At 38.2% G+C, this 20,315-nt stretch overlaps 1 protein-coding gene across 2 annotated transcripts in view; it reads right to left on the bottom strand.

Annotated features, from left to right (window-relative positions):
- Window positions 1-5,775, bottom strand: part of LOC121645436 (cGMP-inhibited 3',5'-cyclic phosphodiesterase A-like) — a 51,402-nt gene extending 45,627 nt beyond the window's left edge. For both annotated transcript variants that reach the window (XM_041993885.1, XM_041993886.1), the window contains exon 1: window positions 4,020-5,775. In XM_041993885.1, the coding sequence (XP_041849819.1) occupies window positions 4,020-4,934 (915 nt within the window). In that variant the 5' untranslated portion in view covers window positions 4,935-5,775. The remainder of the gene's footprint in view (window positions 1-4,019) is intronic.
- Between the last annotated feature and the right edge of the window lie 14,540 nt (window positions 5,776-20,315).

The raw sequence follows: 20,315 nt of genomic DNA, 5'->3' as shown, positions 1-20,315 counted from the left end.
ATAATATATTAGGTCAAATTCATGCAAACATATTTGAATATTAAGACTCCAAACAGGTTCAAGTTGACTGCAAGAAATGTGTCATTACAGTCACATATTCTACTGAATAGCATCATAAGTGAAACATTAAATCCCATTCACCAGAGAGAAAAACTATGGAAATAAAGCCATGAAGCTGAGCCAATGCTACTTCCCAGCTTCCAGATCAGCAGAGTGCCTGTCTTGCCTCTGGCTTGGCAGGCTGCACCAGCCTGCTTCATAAATACTGCACAACCAACGCTTGATGAAAACCCCCGCTTCTCTCAGGTACAACTGCACTCTAGAGAGCTTCGTTATCTACAGTATGGATAAACTGTACTGGCAAACTATGTGGGTCTGTGTCAGAGAGCAACTGAGAGATAAAAGAGGTGAACAGATTTAAAATTCAGCAGTTAGTGTTTTTAAAAATGTTAAAAACTTCTGCAGGTGTCTGACGAAGATGAAAAACCTATTCCTCACATTGTGATTAATTACAGATGAACATCTTACTGTCTTCATGTGGCGGTCTTTGATCCCATATAGATCAACTGTGCCATGTCCAACACTCACTCTCTTGTTCAGTCTTTACTCTATTACCATTATAATAAACTAACCAGGGAGTTATTTTAACATGAAAGAATCCTTATAAATCAGAAGCATTGCCATTGAAAAGCAAGAGTGCAGCATGACCTTTCTTTACACAGTTAAAGTGAAGTGTTAGATCTTTAAAGGATTTTTGCTTCGTTCACCATGCTGAACAAACTTAAACATGTAGTACACGTCCAAGTAAAGTATGTTAAGTACTATAGGTCTAATGCATTCAATGATTTCAGGCAGAATGAGTTACAGACTAACTCCAGGTGTTTTCATGACCTATATCAAAACACTGTTAATTCCATGCATACTGCATTGCTTCAGAGGATACTTGACTTGATGCCCTCTGCTCATAGTAATTGTGCAACTTCTGATAACGCAGCAACTTTTCAACCAATACTGAACACAGAGTATTTATCTGTAGATAGGGCTTCAGGCAATAATAAGAATCATGACCACTTTAGTAAATGTGGTGAACATTATTATTTAACTCACTCACTTTAAAAATATACATATAAATCATTTATGGCCAATTAAAGAAGAAGCAAGAGCCACCAAAGAACAGAAAGGGGTTTGTGCTGCACAAAACAAAATGATAGCATCATTGTGAAGTGGAATATGGCACAATCATCGATCAAAGATAAAAAGTGATGCATATGATTATTGGAAGGGCTCTGCTAACTGATATGTCACCTGTAAAACCTTTAGAATCATTTAGCATTTGCTAATTTCTTGGCCTTTCTGATTTATTGTTATATTTTATAATTCCATTAAATGGACAATGACACTGCATATTTTCTAGTCTAAATACGACTAGAATGAATTATTAATCTGGAAAATTGCACATTTTTTACCATTTATTTACATGAACTTTATTTCACTTGTTTGTGTTTGTGTTTCTCTGTGGCTCACATCAATCTCTATTCTGCTCATTAGTCTTACAGATTACACAGGACAGACTACAGGGGGACACGCCATCATCAGCATCTGGTCAGCTGAGAGCCTTTTTTCTTAAAGTTTCAGAGTTCAATTTGTCATCATGCCTGGGCAGAATGGGTAATGGAGCTGTTCTAATAGTACAGATAGTGCACTAACTCAGTGTTCCCTGGATACCAATTAGCAATGAACAACCAGGCATCAAGAATAAGTCAGCTGATTGGCGAACAGCTCAAGCTTCCAGATGACAGAATGAAATCTGAGGCTTTGAAAGGTGCATGTGCTCTTTTATAACAGGACATTTGGTAGCTCACAGTGACCATAACACAGAGTTGTTTATGTTTTCTCAGATCTCTAAGAGTTAGAAAACGTCTTGTTCTCCAGAAATGAAATATAAAAGAAGTATTTAAAGACACACTACAGAACTTTTGCCATTTTCTCAGTAATGCGCCCCCTATCGATGGCTAACTAGGCATCCATCTCTCCCCAGACAGTAAAAAACTGTCTTATCTTATCACTTGCTTTGCCTCTGGCTCTCTTTCTTCCTCTCTCTCATTCTTCCTCCGATAATGTTTTCTTGCATTTCTTTGCTAAATGATCCACAGTGCTAAAACGGCCAGTATGTGTATATCCGCTTGCTAGCGTGTGACACATAAAGCAAAACTCTACTCCGACGTCATGCACCGTCTCAGATAAAAAGTTGTATAGTGCTTTTTCTCAGTCTTGGTTAGCCACAGGGCAGTGATGGCTCTGGAGATGCACATAATAGATGTCACTGTGCCATCAAATGAATCAGGAATATGGAGTTTTAAGGTCAGAAAGTTAAGGAGTGCATCTTTAAAAAGGCAGTTTGATTTAAAATCTCCAAGACTGCATTTTATAGCTTGTTCTGAATTACCACCTCCTGTGATGATGAGCATAAATCAGAATGAATATCATACTGAGGAATGAGAAAATTAGAAAAATAAACAGAAGATTACAAAGTGGTTATGAAGTGGCTACAAACTGTGAAGGCTACACTGTGCAGGCACAGACAAGGTTCATCATCCTACCGAACACTTAAGTGTAAGCATAATGTAGCACCTTCTAAACTACATATACACCACAAATCAAATTATTTAACTACATAATTTCCTTTAATCCTGACTCTGAAAACTACAAAAGCGTCAGGCTAAAATTGCCTTTATTAAGTTGCCTCACAGCATCCACTGTAAGTTGCATGCACATGGATGAAACACCACTTATTTTTCCTACATGATGACGACTTTAAAACCGGATGTTGGATCTGAATTTATTATTCCCAGGTGATATTGTGTTTTAGTCAATTTATAAAGCTGGAAAACAAATTAACACAAAGACTGCAAGAGAACAGCAGTCGTAGTAGCCAGGTGGCATTCCTTAGTGTTTAAGAAAGACTGGTGAAAGCATCACTACTAAACTGCCATAAACAATAACTTATCTAAATTTGATTTTGCTAGATTTTGCTCAGAGGCTTTTTATTTTAATAGACGGGATGCGAGAGATATTGGAGGCCACTGATGATGAGCTTAAAGTATCACTGTGATCCAACAATGTTTCACTGTTCATGGAAACAGGCTTCCATTTATGTCACTCTTTGGTAGAAAAAAAACAGCACATTTGCTTCATTCATGATTTTGCAGTCATCTACTTCATTTCTATGGTTTACCTTATAAACACACCATCTATATCCGTACCTTCCTCTCCATCTAATAGACAACCCTGCACTGAGACCCCCCCCTCAACCTCCCTCCCTCGATAAAAAAAATGGGTCATACAGGATATATAATTCAGAATTGTTTCAAATTTATAATAAAAATAATAATAATAATCATTTTTTTAAAGTGAGTCAACGAATATGACCACATATTTCACAGTTCACTATGGTGATAATGCTAGAACAATAACATGCATCACAAGAGGGTCCATAACGTGTAAAGTCTGGCAGCAGCACTGGCCTGCAAACAGGATAAGCAGAGGCTTTCAAAATATTTAGATAAGACTTCACACCTATTCACACACTCTCAGGCACTCAGAAACTTGGCATGATAAATGCAACATCCATTTGCTTATCAGCTGCAAAAACACACAGCACACAGATGATAGCATAATTAACAGTAACGACAAAAACATAAGCAGCATTGCTTGAAAAATCTATTTGATGGTGCAACGTTAAAACACCAAAGCAATAAGCTACACAAATATCATCAGGAAAATCTATGGGCCTGCGTGAGGGCCTACGGAGCAAAAAGTCATAATCATAATGACGATGCTTTGTCATTCTAGTTGTCCTGATGTAACGAAGGAAACGCGCGTAAAGCTACCGCACATGCCATCAGAGAAAAAGAGGAGAGCCAATGTCGTCACAGGCCGACAGCTGTTGAAAGGTCATAAGCAGCAACAAAACATCCGATACGGTCTGGTCCAGATGTCCAAAGTTAGACATGTCTTACCTGGTCCCGCGGAATGCAAGGCAGCGAAGTCCTGCGGAGGGACTTGCTGTTGCTCTGACTGTGAGCCATCATTTCCGAGGCCGCTATGGAGCTGGACCTCCGTCTCCTCTTGAAGACAGGGATGTCCTCCTCCTTCGCCCCGGTCACAGAGCCACAGCACCCCGTCCCGCTGGTCCCTGAGGCCGGCAAGAGCCGGTCAGCATACCTCGCAAGCAAAACCCCCAGCAGCCCCAGCAGGTAGGCCAGGTAAGGTCTCCAACTGGCCCGGACTCTGCTCAGAGAAACAAGGGAGACAGCCCTGATGACGCTAATGAAGACGAGGATGGACACTCCCTGTCCCAGCCGGACGACCAGCAGAGCCCCGCTGCCCAGGCAGCCGAGGACTACCAGGGTTGCGGTTAAGGACAGCAGCTGCTCCTCGGCGCCGCGGAGGAGAGACTGTGCCGCTGCTTCGCCTAAGTGGCACACCGCTAACAAAAACAACGCGCTCCGGATTAGCACCCCACAGCGAAGCAAAAAGAACCAGACCCAGAAAAAGGCACATACGAGTGTAAAAACGGGAGAGACGCAATGGCACGCAGTTAAAAGCAGCTCCACAGCGCAGCCCGCCGCTAAATGGAAACGAGAGCCGGAGCCACTGCTATTTCCGCTGCTGCTGCTGCTGCTGCCTGCATCCCAGTCGACCAATCTGAGCAGCAGAGCGAGAATAACGGAGATGAAGGCAACGCAGACCGCAGACGACACTCTTCGGAAAGCCCATGTCACGGCGAGTCTCAACCACGACTGGCTTCCTTCGTCCCGGTACAAGGGGGTGACACATGTCCTCACATAGCCGCTGCGCTCCAACACTGCCCGAGGATATTTTTCATGAGCGCCTCTTGATGAACCTATGTCGCTGAATGCCTCCAAGGCCATCGCTATTAATCGAGCGGAATGCTGCTCTGACCGTCCAGGGAAATTATTGATTTAAATCTTTGTGTTAATGTTTCAGTCTACATGTTTCACCAGTAATTCCCATGATAACGCATGAGATCTGCGCGCACACTGACCAGGGATGCTTGCCTCCAAGACTAAAGTTTGCACATTATTTGAAAAGACCGCTTAAGTTTGGGCTGCGAAACTTTTCTCTTAGTTTTGTGGGTTAGAATTACCCCTATTACATTTGGTCGACAATTAAGTTGCCCCTGGTCGTCAACCAGTGAACCAAAAAAGCAACCCCTGGCGTTTCACACATCTAGGCCAACTGCCTCAACTCTTCTACATGGTCTCTCTCTCTCAGCCTCTCTCTCTTCTCTCCCCTCCCACTAGACATTATCCCTTTTTTGTGCCGCTTCGGTGATTACTCCATCACGTTTCAGCTCTGTTCAGTCTGCGGGCTGCAGTCTGCCCTGGATATGACTCAGTTCAGCTGTGGATGCATGCCATGTTTACATGAAGATTTCCTGGCTTGTTCTGGAAGATGGAGAAGCTCATTATGAGAAAGACCAATAGTAATCCTGTAATACATTTCAGGGGAAGTTTTCTGTAATAACAGTACACCAAAAATGGGTGCTGTACTGGTTCCATGTGGCTTAAAACAACGTGCTTCATCAGTGAAAGGTCACACAAAAGCCACAAACAGTAGAAAAGCTGCGGGATTCATTTAGCATTTTATTTAATTTTTTTTATTATTTCCTTTATTGCATGCATCATTTGTGGTGGAAAGTAACTTCAATATATTGAAGTACATTCTTGTGCTATAAACCTCAAACTTCACTATATTTCAGTAGGATATACCATAAAACAACTTTGTTTTTCTTAAGATGGAAATCATGCAAGACACTATTATACAACACTGTTATTTTAAACCAATGGTTTCCAATCTTATCTGACTGGGCACTCATTTTCAGGTTTCAATTATTAGTGATTTTTCCAGTAAACAGGGGCGTATCCATGAATTTTAAAATGGGGTTGCCAGGGGAAGAAAGAAGTTAATGTGGGGTCAATGGCCACAATGTCTAGTATATCATTAGCTGCGTTGTTATTACAGTTGTTTTATTGCGATATTTAGGTTTTGTGAAATTCTAGGGGTAATGAACTCTAGGGGTTGTCCTCGGGGACTATTTTTAGCTTTGGTTTGATTCACTAGCTAGGTTTACATGGACTAATATTTCATCTATCCAATTGAAATCAATCTGATCATAGATTCCAGACATGTTGACATGGAGACTAGATAAAGTGATCTGATCAGTTGTTTGTACAAGACGGACAGTTTTAATACGATCATAAAACTTTTGACATGCACAGTGTCAAGAATTTTTATTCATTTTTTTTTTTTATTTTGAACCTTTTGGCCGTTGAAATGCTCAACAATCCTGAACTATTTTAGTTTCTAACAAAAATATTTCCACAGTTCCGTTCTATTTTGCTGCCACCATTTTTCAAGTTTTCCTTGAAACTCATTACATCAGATAACTTCCACATGGCTCAAGCATGAGCAGAAGCAACACACTACAAAACAATCGGGATGCGGTGATTTTTTTCTGTGTTTTGGTGTGACAGAGGATACTGATCAAACCCTCAAAACTCCACTACCCTTGTCCCATGTCACTTAGCTACTGGTTACACTGGTTGGCATTAGCTTCCACCTTCTTTCATTAATTCAGAAAACACAAATGTATATTTCATGACATTTTTCAACTTAACTTATTTTATATCACTTTATTAAATTTATAACAGCAACCCAAAGTGCTTTATAGACAAAAGTTGCTAATTCCGCTAAACATTTCATATTTCATCCTCATATTTCAGTAGATTCAGTAGATTAAGTCACCAAATATCTCAGCAAAAATCAAAGTTGTGTGTCTACAAGTCTTTTTTTTTTACATCTCCCCCCAATTCATGACCTCAAACTAAAATTAAATGAGTTAATATGAGTTCTACTTACAAGTGGAAAAGGAGCATACTGCTTGCATACTAAGGGTTCAATAAACAGAAAAATAAACATCAAAAACTAATAATGCTATTTACACTGCTGTTTAAAAGTTTGGGGTCACTTTGCCATGGGATTCAATAGGGAAGTGACCCCAAACTTTTGAACAATAGTGTATATGATACATCAATCAAAGGGACCAAAGCGCCATTCACTTTTAGTTAAATACTTTAACTACAATTTACTTGCTAAACTAGGCCTTACCTTAAATAAGGTTATTCAAACAGAACTTTTTCATGTAATGTAACATTTTTTTCCCCATTACATGTAATGTAATAGGAAAAATAGTGGGGGTAATATAAAATACACTTTGAAAACAATTTTGTTGGACCTCTGACACCCTTATTAAATTGTTGAAAAAATGTATAATGGGACCTTTAACTGATTAAGTTTTATCAAGAAAAAAGTCACTGGTAACAATTACAAGGTAAGATTTGGAGTGGATTATTCTCAATCTCATCTGTTTTCATTGTAAACCAAAAGGTGGTTCTATATCCCCTCTCTTTGACAGTGAGATCACTATTTTGCATGCTGGACATCAGACTCCTATGATGACACAAATGTAATGAAGGCAATGCAGATAATTTGTATATAAAAAGAATGGCTGTGTTTAATAGTGAAAGTAAGAGGATTTCTATATGCGCAATACAAAGAGAACTCAAGAGTCCAGACCTGAACCCCATCGAGAATCTTTGGGATGTGCTGGAGAAGGCTTTGCCTCGTGGTCGGACTCTCCCATCAACAACACAAGATCTTGGTGAAAAATTAATGCAACACTAGATGGAAATAAATCTTGTGACATTGCAGCTTTTGGAAACAATAATGCCACAGCGAATGCTGCCATAATCGAAGCTAAAGGCAGTCCAATAAATTCTAAGTGTGTGGCCTTTTTTTTTTGGCCAAGCAGTACCACAACAAAATTAAAAGCATAGTCCAGCATATAACATATTTTTGTTGTTGTTGTTTTTTTTCTGGATTAAAATCTTAAATCCCATCATCCTCTGCCTCTTGTGCGACAGGCTGCAGGGCAAGTTAGCATTCTTCACCTGCTGCCCTACATTGGTTGAGAAGATTTAAGAAAAGCCATTGCAATCGCATAAAGCTATTCAAGTCTGTCATCTCTTTCTGTTGTATTATTAATTCAGTAGATTCAGATAAACTGCTGCTCTGCAGAGAGATGCATTACAACAGCCGGATTATCTCTAAACTGCTGAAAAGGAGGTCAAAAACATCTGTCTAATAGTGGGGTACACTGATTTGTGTACAAATGCATCAGGAAACATATAAAGGCCCTTTTCTTCTCTCATTCCATGGTGACATAACATACGTAGAAGTGTTTCCACATACAGCAGTATTACACAACATCAGTGCAATGAATCAATTGCAGTCAGTCCATAAATCTGGTTATTGTGCATTGGTGTTGAAACTAATGGTGAGAGAGGTTCAGTCAAACAGTTCAAATTGGACTTTAATTTATTTTATGTTCCAGATGTTGATAATGTTCCACTGGCCATGTACAGTTGTTATTTTGCTTTTACTGAATCATAGCTGCCAACTTGTTACCATGTCAAAGTAAAAAAACAAATAAGAAATGCAGTCTACATGATTCAGTAATGTAAATCACATTTAACAATGATAGTAATAGTTTTTATTCAGTTTTTATTATTACTTTACAAAGCACTGAATGGTTTAGAGCCAAAGTACATTCAGGAACTTTTGGTTCCTTATGAACCAACCAGATCCTTCAGGTCATCGGGGTCAAATCTACTTTCTGAGTCAGAACTAAGAGGCAGCGTTCAGCTTTTATGCTCCCCACATGTGGAACAAACTCCCAGAAAACTGCAGCTCTCATCTGTTTTAAATCAGGGTTAAAAACTTTTCTATTTGTCACCTTTTATCAAAACGACTGTTAATTCCTCACACTAGAACTTTGTTTCTTGTATTTTGTCTGTTTAATTTTATATTTTCTTGTTTTTATTCAATTCCTTTTGTTAAAATCTGTTTTAATGTACCTTTTAATGGTGCTTCTGCACCCTGGTGTAATGCTTTTAATGTTTTGTATAAAGCATCTTGAATTTACTCGTACATGAAATGTGCTATGCAAATAAACTTGTCTTGCCTTTTTGTCTTCTTCCTCTCAGAGAAATTGTCCAGACACAGCCCTTCTGTTGTACCAAGGAAGTAGTGTAATGTTGTCATCTATCAATGGGAAGTGTTTGAACAGAACTGGATGTAAGTGTTTGTGATTTTGGTTTCCTTCAAGTCATCACTATGTGGGTGCTTACAGTCACACTAATACATCCTGCAATATGCCGATATGACATCAAATGGAAATGTTCCTCGTTATGTTTTGACCTAAAGGAAAGAACATCTACAAGACAGGTGAGATTAACTGTCACCTCTAATGGCTCACGGAAGCAAAGCATATAACAATGCATGCAGTCTAAAGCTGAATATACCCAGTCAGTATACTGTAGGGCCGGTATTTTGTTCAAACATGCTGCCTTTTTAAAAATGTGCTACCGCAGGCTGAATTGATACGTTTACCTGTCAATCTGTGCTACCCCTTTAGAACGGAATACTCTTCGTATTTTTCATAGACTACAATTCACTGTGTTGTGCGATCAAAAATACTTCGTTTTATGATCATTAATCAGCATATTTGTGCATTAAAGTAGAAACACCTAAAATAGTTTTCATTATAAATCTTAATGACCAATTACTGCAATAACCTAACTTGCATGCCATTAATATCTTAATTAAAACATGCTCTTTTCAGAGCGCAGGTTTTAGTTTAGAGCTTGTTTCTGAAAACAATACCATTGAGACAGAAAAGCAGGAGTATACTGCTTCAGATCAGAGACCAGTGAGCAGACCTATGGAGCCCACATCTGTGGAGAATACCTCTGAATCAAACAGTGTGGATTAAGCATGTGTTGAAACAGGTGAACAAAGTTTTACATTGTTAATCTGTGGCAACAAATCACAGCTAAAGGATTTTTTTAAAAAATAGGTCTTTTCCATTGTGACAAATATATGTTACATTTGTATTTCGAGCTGTTGATATCTCCTTAGAAATGTTTCCTATGTCAACAGCATACCACTGGCTCTCGCAGGAGACCAAGGATTAGAATGAATGTTAGTAAAACGCCACCTGTCTATGGTGCCCATCTGTATTTTAGTAATAATAAAAGTTATTTTGTGAGTATTTTATATTGTATTTTAAAGTTTGTGACCTTGGAATTTCACTTTCTGGTGTGAGTCAGCATCAATTATAATGCTACTACCATTAAAATTGAAGTTTTTTTGTTTCCCTGTGCCTCAACACTGATTATGTTGTTCTGGTATCATCTTCACGTGATAAAAACTGACAGGACACCTCATTAAAATAGGACTGTAAATATCTTCTTAATAAGTGATTGCAATTTCATATCATAAAAAGTCAGTGCATGAAAAAGTAAACAAGGAGCCATCGTGATATTACCATTAGACAGAGTGTGCATAATACCACAGAGTAAGTCACAATAATTAAGCTGTTGTTGATTAATTATCTTTAACTCGATTAACAGATCTCTGGGCTGTGAGAGAGATGCTATACATCTGTGGAAACTTTTGTCATAAGCAGACATCTTCTCTTCTCTTCCCTTCTCTTCTCTTCTCTTCTCTTCTCTTCTCTTCTCTTCTCTTCTCTTCTCTTCTCTTCTCTCCTCCTCAAAAAATAAAGCTTAAACCCGTCATCTTAAACAATAATTGCTGCTAATGAGCTACAGATTTCTAATACACACCCACACATGTTCAAATATTCACTGACACATCACTGTGTTGTATTTTAGAACTGTTAAAATCTGAAAACAAAGTGTGTCACCTCTTTTGCTTTATGATGTTGTAACACACAACAAAGCACTGCATACAAGCATGCTGGATGTTTTCTTGGTTAAACCTCTGCATTTGTTGCAGAAAAAACATAATGACACATAAGACTGTCAGACCTGTCCTGATACAATGTAATTTATTTAAGCATCATAGGTAATACTTTGGCTATCAGAGAAAACAGATGAACTGTTGTTGCTTCTGTTAGATGATAACCGGCATACATGCTGGTATATAGACGAGTGTCCTTGACTCAGTGCTCTTGAGTTTGTGTATATGTGCCAATGTGAAGAGGAAGACAGACTGTGTTTCTGGGGCCTGGCAGCAGAGAGATGACTGATCTCTCTTGCTTATTTTCTCTGCTTCTTCATGTTTTGCTAACAGGCAGAAATATTATTTGAAGGTGCTGCTTTGACCCTCTCTCCTGCTCCTGTGGTGAAACTCTACAACATGTGGCACCGTACGGTTTTAGGTGCAATGTTTCACTCACACAGTGACTGAGGAGAGCCTGCACTTCAAAGACATATGACTCACCATTCTAAACAAAGCAAAGTAAATTAGTGATCGCCAGTGGCTGTCACAGAAAAGGCTGAATTTGATCATATAAGAGCTTGGAAAGAAACAGCCCTTATACAAGGCTTGTAATACCTTTGAAGGAAAAAGTAGTGCAGTATTAATGAATGTCTTTGTTCTTAAATGTGAAGGAGTGCAAGGACAACATGCCTATAGGATGTGGAGTTATTTTTTAGATATTAATGGGAAATTCTGTCTTTTCAGGCCACCATCATCTTGATAACCTGGGATTGATGCCCATTCAAATCTATCTATCTATCTATCTATCTATCTATCTATCTATCTATCTATCTATCTATCTATCTATCTATCTATCTATCTATCTATCTATCTATCTATCTATCTATCTATCTATCTATCTATCTATCTATCTATCTATCTATCGTGAACAGACATGAACCTCTGGAGGCAGAGGAGACGCGTCCTGACCAGGGACCATCTCGGAGCCTTAAACTTCAGGAGGCAGAGGAGGAGCACCCCGACCAGGAACCACCTTGGAGACAGGAACAACGGGTAGTGATTGTGGCAAAAACCTTTACAGAGCTGGACAGGACTTGGGTGGAGCACTGGAGATGACCTGAGCGCCGGCGTGGGAGGCTGAAGCACTGAACAGCACCTGGGCACCGGCGTGGGAGGCTGAAGCACTGAACAGCACCTGGGCACCGGCGTGGGAGGCTGAAGTGCTGAACAGGACCTGGGCGCTGGCATGGAACGCTGAAGCGCTGGTGGTGACACTGGAGACATGGGCCATGGTGCTATTAGCGATGGTGTGAGGAATGAAGTGTTGGAGCCCTGTTTTCTTCTGGCTACCCCAGCTGTTCATGCAGACCCACAAGTCATAAGTCTGCCAGGAGGTGTCCAGACTGCCAGCTCACCAGTTCTGCAGAGGTGATAAAGGCATAACCTGCTGGGTCGTTGGGTGTCCACTACATTCTATCGGGACTGTAGCGTGGATGAGGTGAGGACCCAAATGCAGGCAGATGATCAGGCAGAAGGCAAAACAGAACTAAACATGAAAAGGAACTACAAACTAAGACAAGAAGTTAACATGACAAAACTACCAAAACAAAATCCAAGGATCATGACCGAGACATATCATTTTGAGAATCTCCTTGAGCATACAGTATCTTTGAGATAAAACCTCAACTTTGTTGGGTCCTCCCATTTAACTTACAGCAGTTAAGGATTTCAAAATCATCTAAACATTTCATTTTCCACTCCCCTTAAATAATCTACAATTATGTGGTTGTATTTTAAATGGCTGCCTCGGGAGATCATTTGCAAACTGTAAGACGCATTTGATTCGCTTTGGTTCAGTGAAACTGCTTTGCTAAATAAAAAATATATTTATCAATGCCACACTATGCATCAGTGGAATACCAAAACCTAACACCACAGGTTCATGCACACACACACACACACACACACACACACACACACACACACACACACACACACATATATATGTATATATATATATATATCAATATATAAATATACACACACACTTACACTTCATTTAGGCCTCTTCAGTCTTTCCATAACTGTTTCCATGTGATGGATTAGGAGTTGTTTATGAGTCAGTGCAGCAGAAAAAGCACCATATCCCGTTTGTTTCTCTCCAACAGGCATAAATCTCAAACAGTGGGCTGTTCTCACCACTAATGACTTGGAGCATGAATATCCTTGTGTTTATAGGTTTGTGTATGAATGTGTGAGAGAGAGTGGCTACAGAGACAATAAACTAGTGAAACACCAGCATGTATTTACATTTTCTTGTGTCTTACCAGTAGGTAGGTAAAAGAATTATCTTAAATTTGTACTATTAGTAGAAAAATCTAGAAAGCACTGTTGCCTGTTCAGTCTCCTTCAGAAAGTGAAATAATGTAATCTAGGCCAAGCCAGACCAGACCAGGAAACACAACCAAACTAGTTAGTCACCCTCTGCTCAGATGTCAAAAGTACATTACTAGGCACTGTTTCAGCAGAGTGATAGTCTTTCTCTGCTAACCCTTCAGGAGTCCATGCATAAAAAATTCCTATTAGGATCATGATGACCATCTTATATGTGTTTGTGTTTGTTCTGGGTATGTGATTTGTGTTAACTTTATTGTTAGTGCATTAATTTGGCTTTTATTTGTATGCATGGTATGGTTTTACCTCACTGAATAATGCCTCGTGTCCACCAACAGGTGCAGGTTGGGATGGGATAAGAAGACTAACCTTCATCTCACAGAAATTTGTAAACAACCACGAGGTCTCAACACTAACACGGAAATCAGGGCTTTGTTAAGTCACTGGCGGAGCTTTGTCATTGTGTGTGTAAAAAGTTACAATTTCTTGGAAAAATATTAACGTTTTGCTCTCTTACATTATTTTGTGGGTGCATGTGTGTCAGTTTACTGCTAATATCCATCCACCCATCTATTTTCTTCAAGTTATGGGAGTAGCAGCCAAAACAGGGACGCCCAAACTGTCCTTTACTTTCCCTTTCTCTGCCCACTTCTTCCAGCTGACAGTGCCTCCAGTTGGTGGTTATAGCATATTTAAGTTATAATGTATTATATTTGAGTTATTACGTGATGTCTCAGATCATAAGCTCCCATTACCAGATGGTCCCATGTCTTTAGCCCCTTTGTTGACAAATTGTAAAGTTTCAAATATGCACTGAGGTCTATGTTCAAAAGTCAGTTTTTCAATGGAGTCGTGCAATGTTCCTATTAACATGTTATTCTCCAGATGAAGACATTTCCAATAATGTATTCTTTTTAGTGAAAGCCAAAGTTTTTGTTTTTCTAATTTTATTGATGGAGACCATCAAAGGATTACTTTCAGAGAGCATTTACAAGACCTAGTAAAAAAAATTATATAAGCTTTTTGTTTTTCTTTCCTTATATTTTATAGGAAGTATGTTCCAAAATCTGTCTCCTTTAGTTATAATATTAATCACAATCTATGATATTCAAATAAGCTTGAAAGAAGGTGAAAAATGCTGAATTTAGGGGTCAGCACACAATCTGTGGCTTATAGTCAAGATTAGATTATTAAATATAGGCTACCATTTCAATAACCATTGAGAAATAATGGGAAAAAAATGACAAAGTTTTATTGAAGTGAAACGGGAATGTAAAAATTATTTATAGAAGACAATAGAATATAGTTTTTAAATTAGACATAAAACATTTTCTGTATTTGCTTGTACATGAGTAATTAAATAATGCACTGCTGGGGTTGTAATGCAATGCACTAGATCCATTCTGATTAAATAAATCAAAGTAAAGCAGAGTTTAACGAGGAGTGCAGTCTATAAAGACTTGTATAACCTCATACTGATCATGTTTTTAATAGTTCAAGATTTAATCTGCACATACGGTTATTCATCTGTAGGTAAGTGTAATTTCACATTACTATTGTGACTTAAAAACCAGGCCAAACACTGCAGTGCTTTATTGGGTGTTCTGAATTATTCCTGAATTATACATGAAAATAGATACAGACAAAGCCTATAAAACTCCTTATACCACTGGCCAATGGTAATTTGAAATGGAGTGCAGCCCATTGGCAGCAGACAGCACAAAACAGGATTGGAACATGACATTCATGTAACAGCATTCATAACCACACTAGCAACGATTTCATTAGACCTTAGAAAATCTTTGTAAATTAGAAGGTTTGTTTAGTTTTGTATGCAATAATCTGATTTGTTTAAGATTCTTTGGGAATTGTGCATAGTCACAGTTTAAATATCTTAATCTTATGTTGTTCCTGAAAGTGTACTAATGCTGAGGATTTGAAGTTTGCCGGCAGACTGGATTCTTGTCAGACAGCATCGAGACTCTTACTGTATCAATGCTGCTGATCAGCAATATGGACAAATGATAATGGCCCACTGTCCCATACAAATGGGCTGATAACTGCTGATAACATTGATTAAGTTGGGTGAGAAGGTGTGAATCAGGAGCCCATTCAGTGCGAACGCCCATTGGTTGTTTAGCGTCTTACTATACTTTTTATTAGAAACAATATTAGTGGAGAACTGATAATAGGAGAATAAACTCTTTTCAGTCACATAAATGAGACAATCCAAGTGTCTGTTGTCAGTCAGTGGTTTAATTTAAAATGGTCTGATGAGAACCCCACACCTACACACAAAAACACACATTATTAGAGAGCAAAACCTTCAGGGTACCCTTGTTATATCAGTGAAATTATGATGAAGATTAAAAAAAGAAAAAAAAAGATTCTTCTGCATTTTTTGCCCTTATTATTATTATTATCATTGCCCTGATAAGCTCAGGGTTTCTTAGGATACTGTATGTATGAGGTTTTTTTTTTTTTTTTTTCCTGCATTAGAAAATGTGACTTGTGCCTTTTTTTGTTGTTCCAGAACCAGAAAAGTTGTGCAGACACCAAAGCAAAGCTCCACCTTTGACTAAATATTGCTTTGATTTCTGTGGTCCTGGCATGTAATTTTGAGTGAAACAAACATGTAAATAAGTTGCGTGATCTCGTGGTTCACATATTTCTGTGAGATCTGGTTGAAGAGACAGAGACAAGGTAAGATGTGTTTGTCAGGGTTTGTACCTGTGTTTCACTACTGGTCTCAGTCCAATTTATTATCACACAGTCCCTCTATTTTTCCCATTCTTCACTGTGCGTTATCTACAAACCTCTGAGGATCCTTGGGGAAACAACTCTCTTATACCTATGCACAGAACGGTTACTCATCGCACTGCTCCTCACAAAACCAACTTTAGTAGAATAAATATAAATTCTAACTTGGTGAGACTGGATTAGTGGTTTGAGATGAAGAGATGTTAGATCTGTCTGCCCACATAAAATATATGTGGATAGTTGTGCATGTTAGGTGTATCATAAAGTATGGAAACCAACCTCCCCAAAGGGGAATTTATTGTGATGTCCCTTTTCTTTTATAACAACATGGATATGATTCACAGCTGAACCTTTATCGTTGTGACCATAATTACCAATGAAAAGTGCAAAATTTCAATGTTTCATGGACCTCTAAAAATACATTGTTTAAAAAACATCTTTTATTTTTAATAGAAAAATACTAACAAAAAAAGCTAATATTAATGCTTTTTAGCTACAGCTTTAAAGATCTTCTGTCTGAGTTAGTGAAACCTACTTCTAAGACCTGTTGAAATAATTCCTGTGGGTGATAGGAAATAAGGAAAAACTGAAGCTTAGCTTTTACATGATGAGCGTTATAGAAAATGAATGAATGTTCTGACTGCAGTGAAAACCACATTAGTCGGTGGTGCTGGCAATTATTCATTCAGCTGTCCACAAAGAAAGTTGCAAACAGGTATAAACACACAATTTGCATAAAGTTCAAAGGCAAAGAACAACAACAGGATACTTGTTTAGAGGACAAGTGGCCCATGGAGTTGTACCCATTAACACACACTATTCTTCTATTATGCCTCAAGACCATTCTGCCTCATCTCTTTTTGAGCCGGATTTGACCAGATTTGCGATTTTGTTCTAGACCACTTAAAACACATGATCCACACAGGTGTAAATTTTTCATTTGCATATTAATGATGGAAAACATCCAGTTAGATGTGTGATTTCTTTGTACAAATAAATTATGTTTCTCAGTGATCTTGATTATGTTGCCCATTTAATCAGCTTTAACTATTGTATGTTAGTCACTCAAACTCGTAAAATAAAGTACAACAAAGAAAATAATGTATGTGTGCCTGTAACATATTATATCTTCCTTTAGCACCATACCGCAGGTGTTACACTTGAGTTTTAATAGATTTGCATCACTATTATTAATACTGTAATAGAAAATTTAAAAGGTAGGAAATGCTCACTTTGTTAAAAAAAAAAAAACAAACAAACAAAAAACAAATCCATATGACAGCAGATTAAAACATATAGCCACTGACTGGCTAAAACAGTCAGCTTCTGGCTGGAGGAGCATCACAGGGAAGATATTGTGGATTTTTTGGATGTTTTACTGCACACTGGTTTCCTAAAATTTGAAAAACTGTAAAATCGTTTCCTTTTGTGTACCTCTCTATTTACTTACAGATCCCCAAACTATGAGCTGAATGGACTAATCTGATGATGGGGCTGCACTGTACAATTGCAAAGGACCTGTTTGAAAATGACGGGTCATTGAGTTTAAGTCCAATTTGTGATTATAAACTGGTGTAAGTGTATTCATGTATGTTTCTGAGGCTTTGTGTTAGTCATCTGAAGGATGGTTTGCCTTCTGGTGTGTCCCTTGTGTGTGGCCCTTTATCAACCGAGATAGGCTAAAAAAAAAATGCCTGCCACTCTAATGTTGATAAAGCAGGTACAGTAAATGACACTATGATTTATAACACAGAGCCTGAACTATAAATGAGTTTACACTGACATAATATCAGGATTTTTTTAAGGACAAAAAGCAACGTTTTATAAATCAAATGAATAAGTATCAGGGTGAAGACTTAGGAGAAGTTATATGAAGATGCCAGGTTTAAATTAAGGTTAGGGTTCTCTTATCGAGGTAACTTGGGGTTTCAACCGGGGCTTTCTGTACAACGACACTGGTTAACTTCTTACTGGTGTATATCACCATGGTAACTTGTGCTGAACAATTAACCTGCTCTGGAGCAGGTTATGTTCTGGATAATCAATAGTTACGGCACGGTGCCTTTTCAAAATTTACCTTTTTGTTCTTTTCTGCTTTCCAGCTCCTTAGTTAGAACTTAGTTCGCATTTTCATTCCTCTTTTGGAAGCTTTTGGAAGTCATCTGTCATCAATCTGTATTCATCCAATTCTCTGGTCACGCTGCACCTACTACCTGGAAGGATCAGTTTCTTGCCCTTCAGGAAAATCCTCACAGTGAGCAAATCAGTTTTTACTTGGAGTAAGATTTTTCAGTCCTTACCTGTGGATTCACCAGTTTATTCTCCAGCAGTCTCTGTCTGATCGGTCCGCCCCAATTCCAGTGTTTTCAATCAATCACCTCACCTACAGCCACCATCTTATCAATAAATCCCTCCCTAATTGCATCAGATTGTTTTCTCTGTTCTTTGGGGTCTTGCGTCCTATTCAAACCATAACTTTGCCATAGTAAAGAATTATTATTTTAAAAATTCTTGAATCCAGGCAGTGATCTGTATCACCTCCAAAATCTAATCACTTGTTCCTTATTTCATTCCTGAGATTTCCTGAAAATTTAATTAAAATCTGTTGAGAACTTTTTGAGTTATGTTGTTAACAGACAGACAATCCAACATCGCTGAATACGGGGCCTTTACTTTGCAAAACAGTCGTTTTGCTGTCCGTTTATATTTATTTCATTTATTTATTTTATATATTTAAGTTAATATTGTATAATCTCACAAATTTACAGAGTCAACACTTTTCTGCCAGCATTCCTTCCTGTCTGTTGCTGCAGCAACAGATTAGCTTTTGGCCTGAATGATGTCTTTAAATTCTTCATATTTCTGAAAACTAATTGTTTGCCCCTCTATGGTGAAGTATGTTGCTCTGCAGGGCTTGCAATTGGTCAGACGCTGCAAACACTGCTCCTTTTATGTGAACGTGAGTTGATAACCAGATTCCTAGTGCTGCTTATCTGGATCCTGAATGTCTGGGTTTGTCAACCTAGGTAGCAGAGAGATGTCTGGGGTATGTTAACCATGCTTCATAGTACAGGCCTTTGATCTCCCTATAACCCAATATCATATGTTTAGATCAGATATTAGTAGGTTTCACCTCCCCACTCACTTCTCATTATACTTTCACAGCTAGTGTCACGTCTGAGGTCCATTAGTGAGGATGAGAAAGCTTTGGATTCTGCAGCTGTCACTCATTGGCATCTTCATGCTAAACAACATCTTAAACTTTACTGCTATCAGCAGTTTATTGCATTAAACTAAACAAAAGAAAAGTATAATAGCTTTTAATACAAAAACGTAGCTATGCTGAAAGTACTGCTACAGGTTTTAATGAACTGGAAACACAGATATATCAGTAAATGTCAGACTAACCTTCACCAACATGCTGTTAAATTCTACATGCTTAAACTTCTTCAGGACCAGCTTCTTGCTCAGGGTTGGAGGAAGGATGACAAAACAAATAGACAAAAAAATACAAGTCTGCAAAGACTGTAGCAATGTTGGGTCTTATGGATGACTTGAAAATATCATACACAGCAAAAACATAGCAGTTTTGTATTAAATAACTAGACTAAATTTTACAAGATAAACATAGGTTTTCAGTGTCACAAGGGCTTTACCTCTGCATCACTGAAGTAACTTTTACTGAAAACTAGCTCTAGGGCAAGTTATCTTTGATAAAGATATCAAACACATCAGGCTTGATTAAATATCTTTGGTGTGTGGCCAAAGTGTCAGATATATATAAATAATGAATCATGAAACTGTCATATTAGCCTTTATATCACATAGAAGAGGCCTGCTATTTTACAAAGGATCCCTCTTATGGGTTTACACTTTGTCTTCCCAGCACTGGACGTGTCAACTGTGCTGCTTTAGATTATCTTTAAATTCCTCATATTAGCTTTTGCATAATTATCCACTGAGTTTATCTTGTGAGATAAGCAGCTTCAAATCTTTGGATATGACTGGATTAAAATCAATTAATTATCAGGGATATATAGACATGTCATTAGTTCCAGACAAATGGACATGTCATCAATTCCATAAAAATGCTTTAAACTGAATATCTTTTGGTCATGACATACAGCATTGGTCATGACCTTGACTTACTTGTGACCTTTTGGTTTAAATCTAGTGATTCTAACTTTGTCATGGTCGCAAGTGTCAGCACCATTGTGCAATGGATGCACCTCAGCCCATATAACCAATGTTTACTCATAAAATACACT

This window comes from Melanotaenia boesemani, chromosome 9 (assembly GCF_017639745.1).
Source record: "Melanotaenia boesemani isolate fMelBoe1 chromosome 9, fMelBoe1.pri, whole genome shotgun sequence".
Lineage (NCBI taxonomy): Eukaryota > Metazoa > Chordata > Actinopteri > Atheriniformes > Melanotaeniidae > Melanotaenia > Melanotaenia boesemani.
The sequence above is the reverse complement of the archived record's forward strand: the minus strand, read 5'-3'. Positions and strand labels throughout refer to the sequence as shown.